Genomic DNA, 16,898 nt, shown 5'->3' on the forward strand with positions numbered 1-16,898 from the left:
AGCAAGGCCTCGTTAGGAGACTGAATGTCCAGGTACTACTAGGAAGACCAGAGGGAGAAAATGGGATCAATTAGGGAGCAAGGTCCAAGAACAGGCAAGGGCAGAATTCGGCAGGAGGGGTGACGGCAACCACTCTACAGCAGGGACAGCAAAGCCTTGGGGCAGAGAGGGAGGGAAGGAGGGCAGCCAGGTGCCCAGGGCACAGTGCACAGGAGGCACCAGGGAAGTGGGAAGGGCCCTGGGAAGCATGGGCAGCTTCTCTAGAGGGTCAGCTGGGGGACAGGGTCAGACACCATGCCGGACCTTACCCTATGCCACCTTTAACCCAATGGTCCTCAACCTGCGGGTCGTGACTCCTTTGACAAATCTCTATCTCCAAAAAACCCAAAACTAAGATTCCTAACCGTAGTAAATTTACAGTTATGAAGTAGCAACAAAAATAATTTTATGATTGGGGAGGGGGCGTCACCAGAACACGAGGAACTGTATTAAAGGGTTGCAGCATTAGGAAGGATGAGAACCACTGCTTTAACCCAAACCAACGCTGGGCACTGTTGGCACCCGCTCCTCCCAGTACCTGGCAGGAGCCTCATTAAGCCTCCAATGAGGGTGGCAGCTTCATCACCTTCCCAGCCCTCAGGACTGGGGGAGACAGGCAGAAAAGAGCAACCAGGGGACACTCTGGAGGCTGAAGAGGACCCAGGAACCAGAACCAAAAGGCCAAAAAGTGTTTACTCAGGTAGCCCTGGGGAGGAGGGCTGGGCAGAGCGCGAGCTGTCCTCAGGAGTGGATGGAGATGGGGTGCTCCCATGGCTGCAGTTTTCCTTCCCGTGGGGTCAGGTGAGGTGCCCTCTCCGCAGGCTCTGGAGTGGCCCCAGGTCTGGCCCCTTGTGCCACACCACATTGAGTTCATCCTGGAAGTTCTGAAACTCACGACCTGACCAAGGACCCAGCAGAAGAGAAGGCTTGGTGGAGGGAGAGGCAGGTGTGGCTGCCACGCTTCGCTAAGCCCTTCCTGAGGCTGCGTCCGTCCCGGTGAAGAGGGTACAGGGGAGTCGGAGACCGGACGCTGGAGGAGTCGATTTATGTGCCTTGTGTTCTTCAGGTTCAAGGTCGGGGTCTCAGTTTAGGGATGCTGGGTTGGACCCAGAGCTCACGACGGGGGCTGTGTGGAAAGAGAGCTGCCTTCTGTACACCCTCCTCCTCTTCCCTTTGGGGGGGGTCTCCCACCCCCAGATCAGTCCACTTCTTGCTGTTGCTCAAGGGCAGGAAGAGGGCACAGCCCAGGCAGGAGACCTGAACTGGACAGCAGGCGGCCCTGCTGGAGGCGTGTCCCATGCTCTTCAGCTCTGGAGTCAGGGGTCTTGACTCGAGGACACTACGTTGGGCTCACAGCTCATCAGGGGGGCTGTGTGGGAGGGGGGACGCCTTCTGCACCCCCTCCTCCTCCTCGGGGCTGGCATCCCCCTCCAGGCTCGCTAGCTCCTTCCTCTGCTTGCTGCTGCCACCCCCAGAGCCCTTGACCCTGCCACGCTTCTTCTTGGATTTCTTCCCGCCCAGGGAGGCGATGTCCCCCTTCTTGCCAGACCACCGCTCTGCCAGGCAACCTGAGGGAAGATGCAGAGAGGCTTTAGAAGCAGCTCGCTGGCGGCTGCTGGGAGGAGCCCCTCACCCATCTCCACATCACTCTTTTGTGGCCACCAGACTCAGTTCTCCCGCTCTGGGCCACCACCTCACCTTATCTCAAGCTCCCTGAGGGCAAGATGCCCTCTACTCCCCACCCTTCAGCCCACCTCCTGAGGGTGGGCAGATGATGGAGACACTGCCCACCCCTCCTGCCCTCACTCACTGGTGTCCTTGCCCTTGAGCACGTGGTTGGCGCAGAGGAATTCAGTCAGGTCTTCCTCCTGGTGGTTCCTGTACCAGTCCTCAATCACTTCTTCAAATTCTTCCACCAGCACGTCACACTGTGAAGTACAGCACCGGGAACTGGCAAAGACCAGGCACCCGGCTCTCTCCCAGGGCACCTGGCCACACCATGACCCACAGAGATAGGCGGGCAGGTATGACTTGCCTGGGGAAACTGAGGCAAAAGTAAAAAGGTGCCAGAAATGGTGGCGCATGCCTTTACCCTGGTATTCAAGGCACAGGCAGGTGGATCTCTGTGTTTGAGCCCAGCCTGTTCTACAGAGTGAGTTCCAGGTAAGCCAGGGCTACACAGGGAGAACCCATCTCCAACGGATGGGTGGGTGGGTGGATGGGTGGATGGATGGACGGACGGATGGATGGACGGACAGACGGACGGATGGACAGATAGAGGAATGGCTCTTGGTAGCCTTCCTCAGTCCAGCCCTACCCACCCCACTGAGTGTAATAGGCTGAAAGGCTCTAACCTGCTTCTTGAGGTCGGCCACCTCGGCAGAGGTCTCGTTCCACAGTTCGTAGGGGATGTCCATCACCACCTTGACACCCTTGTGGACTAGGTTGTGCAGTGTCTCAAAGGTCTCCGACATACCCTGGAAGAGGCAACCAGACATGGGATGCAGCACCATCTCTACCTCCCACCTTCCTCTCGCTGGTGTCTAAGAAGCTGCCTCAAAGACGTGCGTCTGTCCAGGGCTTTGCACCCTTGGCCCTGACCTCTCGCCCTCTTTCAGGCTAGCCTTCCACCACCCCTGATTACGTACACCCTGACCTGACCCTCGCCGATGTTATGTTCAAAGCTATCTGCTGTTGCTCTCTGGTCTGTGAATTTAGATTTCTCTCCCAGGAAATAAGATGCCCTTGGCTCCATCCCTTCAATGTGGCTGGACACTCTTATGCAAACAAAATGGTTTAATTCTGGGGAAAAAGAACTTCAAACATTTCCTTATCATCATTCTCTACCCTGCGAGTATCTAATAAGTATTTTTTGGTTGTATTATGTTACAATGTTACAATGTTTGATTCTTTATTGCAGTCTGAGGCAGGGAGTGGCAGCTCATACTTTTAATCCCAGAGTTAGAGACAGACAGAGGCAGGTGGATCTCTGTGGGTTCAAAGCCAGCCCGGTCTACACAGTAAGTTCTAGGCCAGACAGGGCTATATAGTGAGACCCTGTCTCAAAATTAAAAAGCAAAAATAAAAATAAGCCAGGTGTGGTGGCATACACTTTAATCCCAGCACTTAGGAGACAGAAGTCAAGTGAATCTCTGAGAGATTGAGGCTAGCCTGGTCTACATAGTGAATTCCAGGTCAGCTGGAGCTACAAATAGAGAGACTCTTCCTTACACTACACAAACAAAGAGATAAGTGACTAAAAACTGAGTTTCACAGAAACCTGACCTGAGTTTCATAAAAAGCATTCAATAAAATCATGGACAGGATTCCAAAGTTCTTCAGTGGCTCTACACAAACTCCTGCCATGCTGGATACATATGTACATAGAGCAGAGGTTTAGCACTTACGACACAGAATCAAAGTATAAGTCAACTCTGAAACCCCCGAAGATGCCGTGTCCTACAGCATCAAACGTTCAGCCAGCTGAGTTCTGTTTCCAATCTTTGTGCATGTGTGTGTTTGGGGATGTGCACGTGGACAGAGGGCGGCCCTGGGTGCTGGTCTTCCCCTTCAACTCTGGGACAGGCTCTCTCATTTGCCCCCGCACACTCCAAATCGGCTGGACTATGAGCTGCTGGGGATTTTCCTGTGCCCACCTCCCTTTGTGCTGCAGAACACTGGGGTAACAGGCCCGTCCTACTGCATCTGGCTTTATGGGGTACTGGGGATGCAAACTCAGTCCTTACACCTCACTCAGCCATCTCCCTACCTAACAACTGTCTGATGTCTACACTTATTTGATGCACCTATATACCCAGGGTGACATAAAAATTTACTGATAAAAAGTGGTTGCAAGTGTTCCTTCTTACATTTTTGTTTTTGAGACAAGGGTTCTCTGTGTATCAGCCCTAGCTGTCCTGGAACTCGCTCTGTAGACCAGGCTGGCCTTGAACTCAGATCTGAACTCAGATCTGCCTTCTGGGTGCTGGGATTAAAGGCGTGCACCACCACGCCTGGCTTTTTAAAACTGTTTTTTTTTTTTTTTTTATCAGATTCATTAATTTTATTGTCTGTGTGTTTTGTCTTCATCATGTGCATGCTTGGTGCCCACAAAAATCATGAACCACCACAGCACAGATGGCTGTGAGCCACGCCTGGTGCCCACAAAAATCATGAACCACCACAGCACAGATGGCTGTGAGCCACGCCTGGTGCCCACAGAAGTCATGAACCACCACAGCACAGATGGCTGTGAGCCACGCCTGGTGCCCACAGAAGTCATGAATCACCACAGCACAGATGGCTGTGAGCCACGCCTGGTGTCCACAGAAGTCATGAACCACCACAGCACAGATGGATGTGAACCAACACACGGGTGCTGAGAATCAAACCTGGTTCCTGTACCAGAGCAGTAAGTGCTCTTAACTGCTGAGCAAGTGTTTTAGTGTAAGGAGCCCGCCCCGTGCCCAGGCCCATCACCACTCCATGTCCTTCCTCGCTTGTGTCTTTAGGTGTAGGAACAGCACAGCTGAGGCCCGAGGCGTCTGTGCTGGGAACAAACTGGACTGGCTTCCAGCGAGCGCCTGTCCCCAGAGAACTCACTTCCGTTTCCTGGAAATAATACACACACACACACACACACACACACACACACACACACACACACACACAGGGGCTGGGTATGGCTCAGGGATATGAGCACTGGCCTGGCTCGTGTAAAGCACTGGCTTAAAGCTCCGAACAATGAAAAACGAACCAAACATCCAATCCATCCTGCCTTGCTTCCTGTGTAAGCAACAGTGTACCACAGGATTTTTGCCTGTGACAGAATCTCATCATGTGGCCCTATCTGGTCTGGAACCTGCTGTGTAGACTGGGCTGGATTAGAACTCAGAGAGCCGCCTGCCTCTGCTTCTTGAGTGTGGGGGTCACCAGTGTACACCCCTCGTCCAGCCTACCTCTGCTGGCTAACGGAAGGTTTCTAATCTCGGCTTCCAGCTTTTTGGTTTTTGTTCTCTGTCACCTGTGTAGCCAAGGCTGGCTTCAAAGTTCCGGTCTTCTTGCCTCCTAAATTCTGGGACAAATAGTATGTGGCACAGCACTTGGGCAGGAGAAATAATTTGAAACACTTTTACGAAAGAAATTACGGATCAACAAACTAAATCCATGTAAGTTTTAAAGAAAAACCTAAGATTTCAGCTTGAATTCCTGAGGGGTCTCAGAGGCGATACCTGACATCCTCAGACAGAAGGAAACTTAGGAGGAAAATGTGGGTGGGTGGCAGGCACAGAAGACACAAGACCCACAGGAACCTACCAGCTCCTTCTCCAGGCCTGAGCAGGTGGATCTGGGTGGCTCACAGGACAAACAGGCAATCATTGTTTTTTTTTTTTTTTTTTTTAATTGTTTAAGACAGGATTTCAGGTAGCACAGGCCAGCCTCAAACTGATGATGTAACGAGGCTAGCCTGGGACTCCTGACTCCTGATCCTCCTGCCTCTGTTTGGGAGGTGAGTGCTGGGATTACAGTGCATCATGCCTGTCTTCTAACATCTCCCTGGCACAATGCTGTGAGAATCTTGCCAAGTCCTAGTGCTTTTGATACCCACGTGAGCTGCCAGCACGCGGCGTTTCTGCCTGTTCCTGACGTGGAGGTGGAACCTGGGGCATGCCCCGGCCATCATAAACACACCGCAGACCACTGCAGTCAGTGCTCAGCGAGCAGCTACTCAAGAATGGGGGGAGGGAAGGAAGGAGGGTCCACAGGCATGCCCTACCAGTCACACACACACACCAGCAGACACACTCATGAGAGCCCGAGGGAATGAGGCACACACACACACACCAGCAGACACACTCACGAGGGCCAGAGAGAATGAGGCGCGCGCACACACACACACACACACACACACACACACACACCAGCAGACACACTCACAAGGGCCCAGCCCCAGAGGGAATGAGACACACACACACACACACACACCAGCAGACACACTCACGAGGGCCGGAGAGAATGAGGCACACACACACACACACACACACACACACCAGCAGACATACTCACGAGGGCCCGAGGGAATGAGGCACACACACACACCAGCAGACACACTCATGAGGGCCCGAGGGAATGAGGCACACACACACAGCCAACCTTGGCAAACCGGTTGCTGCCGGTCCTCTCCTTGTGCAGACTGTAGTCCAGAAGCCTCTTGCAAATGGTCTCAGTGACTTCAATTAACCGTAAGTCCCTGCCGAGACAGCAGCACAGAGGAGCTGAGTTCTCCTCCCAGCCCCTCGGAGTAGCGGTCTGTCCCTCCAGCCCTGCTGCCTGACTGACGCCTGCACATCTCCCCAACGGGAAGGCAGGGCTGGAAGGAAGATGGGTCACCTGGCCTGGGGGCTCTGAAATGCTGGGACACAGACCAGAGAGACAAGGTTTTAAGAGATCTACGGGAAGGGCCTGTGTGTGTGTGTGTGGGGGGGGGGGGGATATCTATAGAGCCTGGATCAAAGCCAGCGCCCTGCACAGGTCAGGCAGATGCTCTACCACTGAGTCTCACCCCAAACCAATCTATTTGTTTTTATTTAAAAAGAATCTACGGGGGGCTGGAGAGATGGCTCAGAGGTTAAAAGCACTGGCTGCTCTTCGAGAGGTCCTGAGTTCAATTCCCAGCACCCACATGGTGGCTCACAACCATCTGTAATGGGATCTGGTGCCCTCTTCTGGTATACAAGCATACATGCAGACAGAACACTGTTTATATAATAAATAAATAAATCTTTGGGGCTGGGGATTTAGCTCAGTGGTAGAGCGCTTGCAGGCCCTGGGTTCAGTCCTCAGCTCTGGAAAGAAAAAATAAAAAAGAATCTGTGTGTGTGTGTGTGTGTGTGTGTGTGTGTGTGTGTGTGTACACACATATGCCACGTCTGTGCAGGTGCTGACGGAGGCCAGGAGAAGGCACTGGATCTCTGGTGAGCTGCCTGACATGTGTATTGAGAACTGAGCCCGAGTCCTCTAGAAGAGCAGCAAGTATTCTTAACTCTGCTGCGTCGTCCTTCCACCTCCCACTTTTTAAAAAACCCTTGGTCCTGGGAGTCAAATCCAGGACATCACACATGGGAGGCAGGTGCTCTGCACCTTAAACCTTCTTCCTGCAAACAAAACGTGTCGGTCTTTTTTAAAAAATAGTACTTTTAATTTGTGAAGTACTTTTATTAGTGAAGATATCATTTATTTACTTTTTTGGGGTTTTTTTTGTTTGGTTTTTCTAGACAGGGTTTCTCTGTGTAGCCCTGGCTGTCCTGGAACTTACTCTGTAGCCCAGGCTGGCCTCGAACTCACAGAGATCCACCTGGCTCTGCCTCCCGAGTGCTGGGATTAAAGGCGTGCGCCACCACCGCCCTGCCTTCGTGACGATATCATGAACAGGTCTTTCTTAGTGCTCCCTGGAAACAAGTCATTAGCCATCTTTTTAAATATATGTGTGTGCCAGGCAGTGGTGGCGCACGCCTTTAATCCCAGCACTCGGGAGGCAGAGGCAGGCGGATCTCTGTGAGTTCGAGGCCAGCCTGGGCTACCAAGTGAGTTCCAGGAAAGGCACAAAGCTACACAGAGAAACCCTGTCTCTAAAAACAAAAACAAACAAATAAATGTGTGTGGTATATGTGTGTACATGTTCATGTGTGTGCATGTATGTATAAGTACACATGAATGCATACACACATGTGGAGGCCAGAGGTCAACATCAGGTATCTTCCTTGATCACTTTCCATTTTTTGAGACAGGGTCTCTCTGAATCTGCAGCTCGCCCTCTGGACTAGACTTAGGTATGGAGCAAGCCGCAGGATCCCTCCTGGCCAGCCCTCCGGTCACTGGGATCAGAAGTGAGCACTGCTCCGCCTGCCTGTAGGTACTGGGGACCAAAGTCAAGCGCTCACACAACAAGCACTTTCCCAACAGCCGTCCCCAACTCCTATTAATCACTGCTTGCTTTCTTCTGTGTAGCCCTGGCTGGCCTGGAACTCGTCACGCAGACCAGGCAGGTGCTGAACTCAGAAATTCGCCTGTCTCTGCTGGATGCTGGGATTAAAGGGATGCACCACTGCACCCAGAAAACCATTTCTTTCAAGTCATCTGTCTGCACCTCTTGGATCCCGACCTCATCATCTCCTTTGGGATCTGGCAGACCTGTCTATGCTGAGCATGGCAGTCTGGATGGAAGACTCACCTACCCATCTGGTTGGAAGGCTCACCTACCTGGTTGTTGCATTTTTTTTAGTAAAACCAACATGAAACAGACAAAGCAAACAATGACCAGTATCTAGACACCAATATGAGCCCCAATCACAGTGAAATGACCATTATATTCATAAATCACCGTGTGTTGTTTGAGCTCACTAAGAAGCTAACTCTGGAAGCAGGTTTGTCCCACCTACTGCACCCCCCTAGGCCCCGCCCCCCGCCCCCTTCAACATGTTTTTCTCAAAGTGTGCTCAAGGCATCTTGTTTGGGGATGGGCTGGTCCCCCAACTCTGTGGCAGAGAGGAGAAAATAAATGGGCAATGCTCAGAGTCTCATTTCCCGAGTGATTCTGGATTCTGTGCCCTTGAACACTGAGGACAAACTATGTCCAACAGATGCTATCATATCACTGCTTATCCCCTGGCCAAAAAAAAAAAAAAAAAAATACCCACAGTGGGAAAGAGAAGCAGGGAGGTCAGCCATGACTGGCTTATGCGTGGCAGAAAGCCGCTCAACTGGGAACCCCAGCTGACCGTCTCTACTCCCCTGGCTTCTGGTGGATGTTGGTGAGAGGCTGATCTGACTTTATCTCTGTCATTTGCTGGGAAGCCTTGTTTGAGGGACACAAGTCTGTAGGGACTTCTGATGGAGAACACCAACTGGCTGCTTTACTGGGCTTCCCCAGTCCGTTTCTTCTAGAAGCTTTGACACCTGATTTAATGCTGTTGGTCCATCCTTCCTCTCTCCCTCCCTCCCCTCCTATCTATACATCAATCTGCTACTTATTCTTTTTTTTTTTTTTTTGGTTTTTCGAGACAGGGTTTCTCTGTGTAGCTTTGCGCCTTTCCTGGATCTCGCTCTGTAGACCAGGCTGGCCTTGAACTCACAGAGATCCGCCTGGCTCTGCCTCCCGAGTGCTGGGATTAAAGGCATGCGCCACCACCGCCCGGCTTACTTATTCTTTTATTTTGGCTTACTGTATACTTAATAAGTCACTCATTCAAAACTGAAAATACACGCTTTTGGTCCTAACACTTGGGAGGCAGAGGCAGGAGGATCCCTATGAGTTCTCAGCCAGCTTGGTCTACAGAGGGAGTTCCAGGAAAATTGGGGCTGTTACACAGAAAAACTCTGTCTCATTTAAAAAAAGAAAGTCTTGCCACATAATTAATGGTTTGTAATCAGGGTAAGTCTCCACAGGTATTCTCAGAGGCTAACCTTCATCTAGATGATCCCTCAGACATGCCCAGAAGCCCATCCCAGGGGAGTCCAGATTCTGTCAAGCTGGTAATTAACACTAACCATCATGCCCAAGTAGGGCATAAACCTAAATTTGTCACCGTCCTGCCTCGGCCTCCCAGCTGCTGGAATGACCGGTCTGAGATACCATGCCCAGCACGTATCTTGTTTGTCTGGGCTTCTGTTCTGTCCCTATGTAGCTCTGGGCAGCCTTGAACTCTCAGGGCAAATCAAGGAGGCCTCAAATCTGCAGTAGTCTTCCACTTCTCAAGAGCAAGGTCTACGGGTGTGACCACTGTGCCTAGACATGTATCATGCTGATGGCAAAGCATGTCTTTTTTTTTTAAGTTAAAAAATTTGTTTTATAATTAAGGTGTTGTCGACAGGCAGTGGTGGCACACGCCTTTAATCCAGCACTCGGGAGGCAGAGCCAGGAGGATCTCTGTGAGTTTGAGGCCAGCCTGGTCTACAAAGCAAGCTCCAGAACAGCCAGGGCTGTTACACAGAGAAACCCTGTCTCAAAAAACCAAAACCAAACCAAAACCAAACCCAAAAACAATAATTTAAGTGGTGTGTGTGTGTGTGTGTGTGTGTGTGTGTGTGTGTGATATATGGGCATGCCTACGGTGTCCAGAAGAGGGCATCAACATCCCCCGGAGTGGGAGTTACAGGTGATGGGTGAGTCACTTGACATGGGAGCTGGGAACTGAACTTGGGTCCTCTGAAAGAGCAGCAAGTGCTCTTAATTAAGACCATGGTTTTCAACCTGTGAGTCGGGTCCCTGGGGAGCTGAACATCCCTTCCATAGGGGTCACGTATCTGATACCCTGCATATCAGATATTTACATTATATAATGTATTTTTATATTATATTACTGTTATTATAACAGTAGCAAAATTACAGTTATGAATAGCAACAAAGATAATTTTATGGTTGGGGTCACACAACATGAGGAATTGTATTAAAGGGTCGCAGTGTCAGGAAGGTTGAGAACCACTTTTAAGGGCTAAGCCATCTCTTCAGCACCCTCACTGTGTTTTTTTAAAAATTACATTTTATTTGTGTGTGTGTGTGTGTGTGTTTGTGTGCAAATATAAGGTTTGGTGGCAAGTGTCTTTACCTGCTGAACCACCTTGTTGGCCCTTATATCACTTTAATTTTTTTTTTTTCTTGTTTTCATTTTTTTGTTTTTTGAGACAAGGTTTCTCTGTATAGCCCTGGCTGTCCTGGAACTCACTCTGTAGACCAGGCTGGCCTCGAACTCTCAGAGATCCAACTGCCTCTGCCTCCAGAGTGCTGGGATTAAAGGTGTGCATCCACCATCACCACGGGGCTTCTTTAGTTTCTTTTAACTTTCATTGTATGTGAATGGGTTATGTGTTTTGCCTATATGTCTGTCTGTGTACCATGTGCATGCAGTGCCCAAATAGGCCAGAGGAGGCGCTGGATCCCCTGGAACTGGAGTTCCAGATGGCTGTGCGCTGCTATGTGGCACTAGGAATTGAACCCTGGACCTCTGAAAGAGCAATGTGTGCTTTTAACTGCTGAGCCATCTCTCCAGCCACCTCATGTCATTTTGAAAACATGATCTTAACTGACATAAGCTGTTTTTGTTTTTTATATTTTTATCTGGCAAAATAAAAGTCTGACACAAAAGTAATCCAGCTGACACAACCTTTAATCTCAGCACTCAGGAGGCAGAGGCAGGTGGATCTCTGTGGGTTTGAGGCCAGCCTGGTCTACAGAGGGAGTTCCAGGATAGCCAGGGCTACAAAGAGAAACCCTGCCCCCAAAAATAATTAATTAAAAAAAAAAAAAAAACCCTCTGGTAATCCCATGTTAGCAATTTTTTGATTATTTTGTTTTCTTTTGAGACTGAGTTTCCCTTTGTAGCCCTGGCTATCCTGGTTCTGGATCTGCTGACCAGGCTGGTCTGAACTCAGAGGGTGCCCTGCCTCTGCTCCCAAGCGCCAGGATTAATGCCACACACCATCACTGCCCAGCAATGTTTTTTATAAATTACACTGGTTGTGAGATCTATGGCTTCAGGGATTCACCAGGAACTTGCCAGGTCTCCCATGAGCAGTCTCACTTCTCTAGATGAGGCGTTTGAGGCACAGAGAAAGGATTTACGAGGGTCACCTAACCTTTAGTGGCAGAAGCAGTGGGCAAATTTGAGTCTATTATTGTGACCAAAGTCTCTGTTGTGGGTTTGCCTGCATGGAAGGAAAACAGCAGCCACAACTCATCCCTCACTCGGCCCTCCCCCCCAACCCCACCACACAAAACCCAAAACAAACAAACGCAGGCCAGCCACCAAGTCCCCGTTCACTTACGACTTGGTGTACTTGACTCCGGAGGCCTTCCGGTCCAGAATGCCGTAGCCTGTGTCGATCACTTCCTTGGTCTTCCCGGTTTCTTCAAATGCTGATTTCAGCTCCACTGCGACATACTTGCACACTGGAGAAGGTAAACACGGAGCAGCCTGCTGAGTGCACAGAACTTCTCCTGGGAGGCCGGCATGCAACCAAACAAACCCAGAGGGGCGCCCTTCCTAGCCTGGGCCAAACCAATATTCAGTTTGGAAATTAGTTCCAGCCCACAAATAGAGCTCATTAATGCACATCCACTCCCGGCCTTTATCTATGTAACTCAACTCCCATCACTTTACCCCGCCCCCTCAAAAAAGCACAATGGCTAATATCTCTAATCTGAACTATTTGGGAAGCTGAGGCAGGAGGATTGTAAATTTGAGACCAGCCTGGGCAACACAAGAAATAAGGAAAAAAAAAAATCTCGCCGGGTGGTGGTGGTGGCGGCGGCGGCGGCGGCGGCGGCGGCGCACGCCTTTAATCCCAGCACTTGGGAGGCAGAGGCAGGCGGATCTCTGTGAGTTCGAGGCCAGCCTGGGCTACCAAGTGAGTTCCAAGAAAGGCGCAAAGCTACACAGAGAAACCCTGTCTCGAAAAACCAAAAACAAAAAAAAAAAAAAACAAAAAAAAAATCTCAAAACATAGCCAGGCATGGTGGCACACATCTTTAATCCCAGCACTCAGGAAACAGAGGCAGGAGGATCTCTGTGAGTTCAAGACCAGCCTTCTGTATCTAACAAATTCCAGGACCACCAGAGCTCCACGGTGAGACCTATGTCTCATTAAGTAAACAATCGGTGAGGCTGCAGAGATGGCTCCATGGTGAAGAGCATTGACTGCTCCTGCAGAGGACCAGGGTTCCATTCCCAGCACCCACATGGCAGTTCACAACTGTGCTACTCTAGTTCCGGGGAACCAACGCCCTTTTCTGGCCTCTGCAGACATTACATGAGTGAGGTGCACATACATACATACATACATACATACATACATACATACATATACACATACATACTTGTAGATAAGTACATACACACAAAATAAATCTTCAAAAATAAAATAAAAGTAAATGTGCTGGAGAGGTAGCTCAGCAGGTAAAGGGGTCACTACCAAACCTAGTGAGCTAAGTTCCGTTCCCAGGACCCACAGACTCACATAAGCTGTCCTCTGAGCTCCATAGGCAACACTGTGGTATCTGCCCCTGGTCACCCCTCCAGCCGCCCAACAAATAAATAAATGTAAACAAAGTTTTAAAATAAAATATTCACGCACATTACACTGACAGAAGAGGATGAAAAATTTCATTCTTCTCCTCACATTCAACACTGTTAATGATTTACCCTGCAATATCTATATTTAATAATCCATCTCAACAATTATACATCATCATGTACTGCCTGTGAACAGGAACTCTATAACCAGAAAGAAATCATAGTACTCGGGAAATTAGTGGGAGTCTTCATGATTTCACGTATTCCCCCACCAGCTCTCTCTGGCTGTCAAGTTACTCTGCTCCAGAGAGGCCTGTTTGTGTGCATGTATTTCCTCTTCCCCCCCTGCTCAAGCAGGTATTAAGCAACTGCTGTGTGCTGAGCACTGGGGACAGGGACATGGAAAACATGGTCCCACCTTTCTCTGCTCACTGTCAAAGAGCAAAGGGTGTTAACAATTAACCAGGAGGCCACCAGCCTCAGTGTCAGCACCTACAGTGTGTGATGCACCCTCGGCCCTGGGAAAGGGGTTAGTGCTCTCTAGAGGCTTCTTTGACCCAGTCTCCTGACACGCCATTAAGTGTCCACCCCAAGAAAGTTCTGAGCTTGTCCCATGTGCGCCTGTCTTCACTGGGCCTCGGTGAGATGGCTATGATCCCTGGAAGACCCAGCTCAGACATACAGGTCTTCAAGGGTAAGCATCGTCGCTGGACTTCTGTGTTGTCCTGGTCTGGTGCCCTGTATGTGTTGAATGCTTGATAATTATTGCTGATGGAGGTCACATGGGATCGTCTGAATGGAATTTCATCTGCAGGCTACACACACACACACACACACACACACACACAGAAGATAATGACGACACTACCCTGAAGGCTTGTTTGATGTAATTTTATGTAACAAGTCCATTAATTGATGCTTGGAGAACTTGGAACACAAACGTCCCAATTATAAGCTGGTGATTTCGGAGTCTCCAGTGTACCAAGGTTCTCACCTCCCTGCTTCCCCATCCTGAACCATCTGGCTCCCTCCCCACCCCTGTTCTGTACTCCCTGCAAACTCATCATTCATTGTTCTGGCTCCTCTGCCCCATTCTCCCCATAGCCTCAGCATGGGGTATTCCAGAAGGGAGAAGAAAAAAAAAAAACAGTGAAGGTTCTGAATATCCCTTCTCTTATACCCATCAAGTCACACCTGCTTTCCCACTCTTCCAGAAGTCACTTCTTCAAGACCACCCCAGAGCCAGACTTGGGGGAGACTCATGGCACAGACCCCAGACCCTCATGGACAGCCGCCTACTTTTTCTGGGCAGGTTCTCCTTCCTCTGTGCTGAGGCCTGTTCCACTCAGACTACTAAGCCCGAAGGCAGGCTCTGTGAGCCAGGTAACAGTCAGCGATTAATAGCAAAGGTGCAATAATAATAAACATAAATAAATACAGTATTAAGAGGAGCCTAAGGGTCAACGTTTGCCAAACCACTCCATGACTGAAAAATCCTTTGTAAAATTAATATTCACTGATTACAAAATCAGTTTGGGCTTGATGGTCTCTAAGACCCTTGCCAACTCTATGCTTCTGGGTCTATGAAGGTCTCCTAAGGAAAAGATATGAGCTTGTGACTAAAAATAAAAAAATAAAAATAAAGGAAATAAAACCCCAGGACTAGAGGAAAAGAGATGGAAAGCATCCTGGTACAGGCAGGACTCTTCTTTGTTTTGATTTGATTTTGTTTTGTTCCAAGATGTGTTGCCCCATCTCTCCTGAAACTCACTCTGTAGACCAGGCTGGCCTTGAACTCACAGAGCTCTATCTGCCTCTGTTTCCTGAGTGCTAGGATTAAAGGTATGTGCCACCATGGCCTGGTCAGGTAAGACCCTTTACCAGGTACCCTTCCAGTGAGGTCTGAAGAGTCTAGAGAGTCTACTTAAGAAAGAAAATTCCACCAGGCAGTGGTGGTGCATGCCTTTAATCCCAGCACTTGGAAGGCAGAGGCAAGAGGATCTCTATGAGTCTGAGGCCAGCCTGGTCTACAGAGAGAACTTCGGGACAGCCAAGGCTACACAGAGAAACCATATTTCCAAAAACAAAAACAACAACAAAAATCTCCTGTGTATTCATTGACTCACTTAAAAAACAAAAAATCCTGTGTATTTATAGTGTATGTGTATGTATGCATGTGTGGGTAAGCACATGGAGGCCAGAGGTGCTTTATGATACTGCTCTTCACCTTATTTTTCTTCAGACAACATTTCTCACTTGAACCTGGAGCATGACAATTTGGCTACACTGGCTGGTTAGCAAATCTCTAGGGTCCTCCTGGGTATGTCTCCCAGCTCTGGGATTACAGGCACACGAACAGTGCAGCATCTGGCTTTTTATATTTGTCTGAATTCAGGTTCTCAGACATGTGCAGCAATCATGTTGCCCACTGAGCCATATCTCCTGCCCCCATTCTCACTTTTAACTGCTCAAATGGAAGGATTTGATCTGCACCAGGCCAGATGTTCCCAGTGCTTAGGGAATATCTGGCCTGGTGCAGATCTGGCTTGGTGCAGCTTGGAATGAACATAAAATAGATTTCCATTATACTTTGGGGAAAGCTTCGAGCTAGGATGAAGAAGGGGGGCGGGGGGAGGGGGATGACTGTAAAAACGAAGAGCAGGACAAAGGGAGGTCTGAGATCCTCAACAGCCGAGCTCCTGCCTCCACTCCTGGTCCTCTCAATTTAAAATCTTCCTCCTTCACCTAAATCTCGCCTGGGCTCTATGCTTCCCCGAAGTGACCTCTTGATCCTCTGAGCCTCCTCTCCCCACACCCATGTAATCGTATGTATTCCAAGAGCTTTGTTCGTTTGCCAATAAATATCTGCAACCAAGTCCTTGCCCTCAAGAAGCAAAAAACCATACACACATTAGGTTGGAGTGAAGGCACAACGGGGAATGTTTCGCGTTCCTTTTCTGAGTCATATGGACCTTTTCAGTTCCTCAAACTCGCCCTTTGGCTTCTTGGCCTGCAGGGCCCCCTCATTTGCCTCTGCTTCTGTGGTTTTCGCGGAGTGGGTTTTCTGCACTTTCCTTTTCCTGGCCAACTCTTAATCTCGCAGCAGGCTTAAGCCTTCCCTCCACCCCCACCTCCAGGCTAGATAAGCAGCTGCGCCTCGGCCGGCCTGAAAGCCCAGACATCTAGTTTATCCGAGAGGCCTGGCACCTAGCAGTGCCGAGCACACGGCAGGGTCAGGGAGACCCCGAGCCCAGGACCCTTGCCCACAGGCCCCGCCCCATCCCGCCCCTCGGCCGGGGTACGCCCCGCGGCCCCGCCCCCTCACCTTCGCATTTGCTGGGCAATCGCACCCAGTCGGTCTCCTCCGCCCGGGCGCGGCTCGGGCCCAGCAGGAGCAGCAACGACAGCAGCAGCAGGGGAAGCAGGAGGCAGCGGGGCGCGAGCTCGGACATCGACTCCATGGCCCAGCCGGACCCCGAGCGGAGCGGACCCGGCGGCGCTTCCTCCAGCAGCGCGCGCGGAGCAGCTTCCCCCGGCCGCTTCCGGGACTGCACACGTGCCTCCGTGTAACCACGGCAACAGCGAGCCCCGGCCCGCCCCCTCGCGCGCGGCCTCGGGCGGCCTTCGAAACGGACCGAGGCCCCGCGGGCGACGCAGCCAATGGGTTCGCTGGGCGTTTGCTTTTTTAGCGAATGGGAAAGAAACGATCTTTTTTTCCACCTGGGCCAATCAGAGAGCGGATGGTGGCCGCGGCGACCAATAGCGACCTCTCCGCCTTGTAACGGAGGTTTG

At 50.4% G+C, this 16,898-nt stretch overlaps 1 protein-coding gene across 1 annotated transcript; it reads right to left on the reverse strand.

Moving 5' to 3' along the window:
- Positions 1-713: 713 nt before the first annotated feature.
- Cnpy3 (canopy FGF signaling regulator 3) lies at positions 714-16,654 on the reverse strand. The gene is made up of 6 exons (XM_059244107.1): positions 16,432-16,654; positions 11,860-11,983; positions 6,193-6,289; positions 2,394-2,516; positions 1,850-1,967; positions 714-1,607 (listed from the first exon to the last, which is right to left on the reverse strand). The coding sequence occupies exons 1-6, from the start codon at positions 16,565-16,567 to the stop codon at positions 1,390-1,392; spliced, it is 816 nt and encodes a 271-aa protein (XP_059100090.1). The 5' UTR covers positions 16,568-16,654; the 3' UTR covers positions 714-1,389.
- Positions 16,655-16,898: the final 244 nt, after the last annotated feature.

The sequence above is a fragment of the Peromyscus eremicus genome, chromosome 16_21 (assembly GCF_949786415.1).
Source record: "Peromyscus eremicus chromosome 16_21, PerEre_H2_v1, whole genome shotgun sequence".
Classification (NCBI taxonomy): domain Eukaryota; kingdom Metazoa; phylum Chordata; class Mammalia; order Rodentia; family Cricetidae; genus Peromyscus; species Peromyscus eremicus.

Bases quoted from the DNA above. Each gene is read 5' to 3' on its own strand.
- Cnpy3 (XM_059244107.1), bottom strand. From the start codon at position 16,567: ATGGAGTCGATGTCCGAGCTCGCGCCCCGCTGCCTCCTGCTTCCCCTG. The intron at 6,290-11,859 runs GTAAGTGAACGG...CTGTCTCGGCAG, and splicing joins GGAGTCAAGTACACCAAGTC to GGACTTACGGTTAATTGAAG. The intron at 1,968-2,393 runs GTTAGAGCCTTT...TGTACTTCACAG, and splicing joins TGGCCGACCTCAAGAAGCAG to TGTGACGTGCTGGTGGAAGA.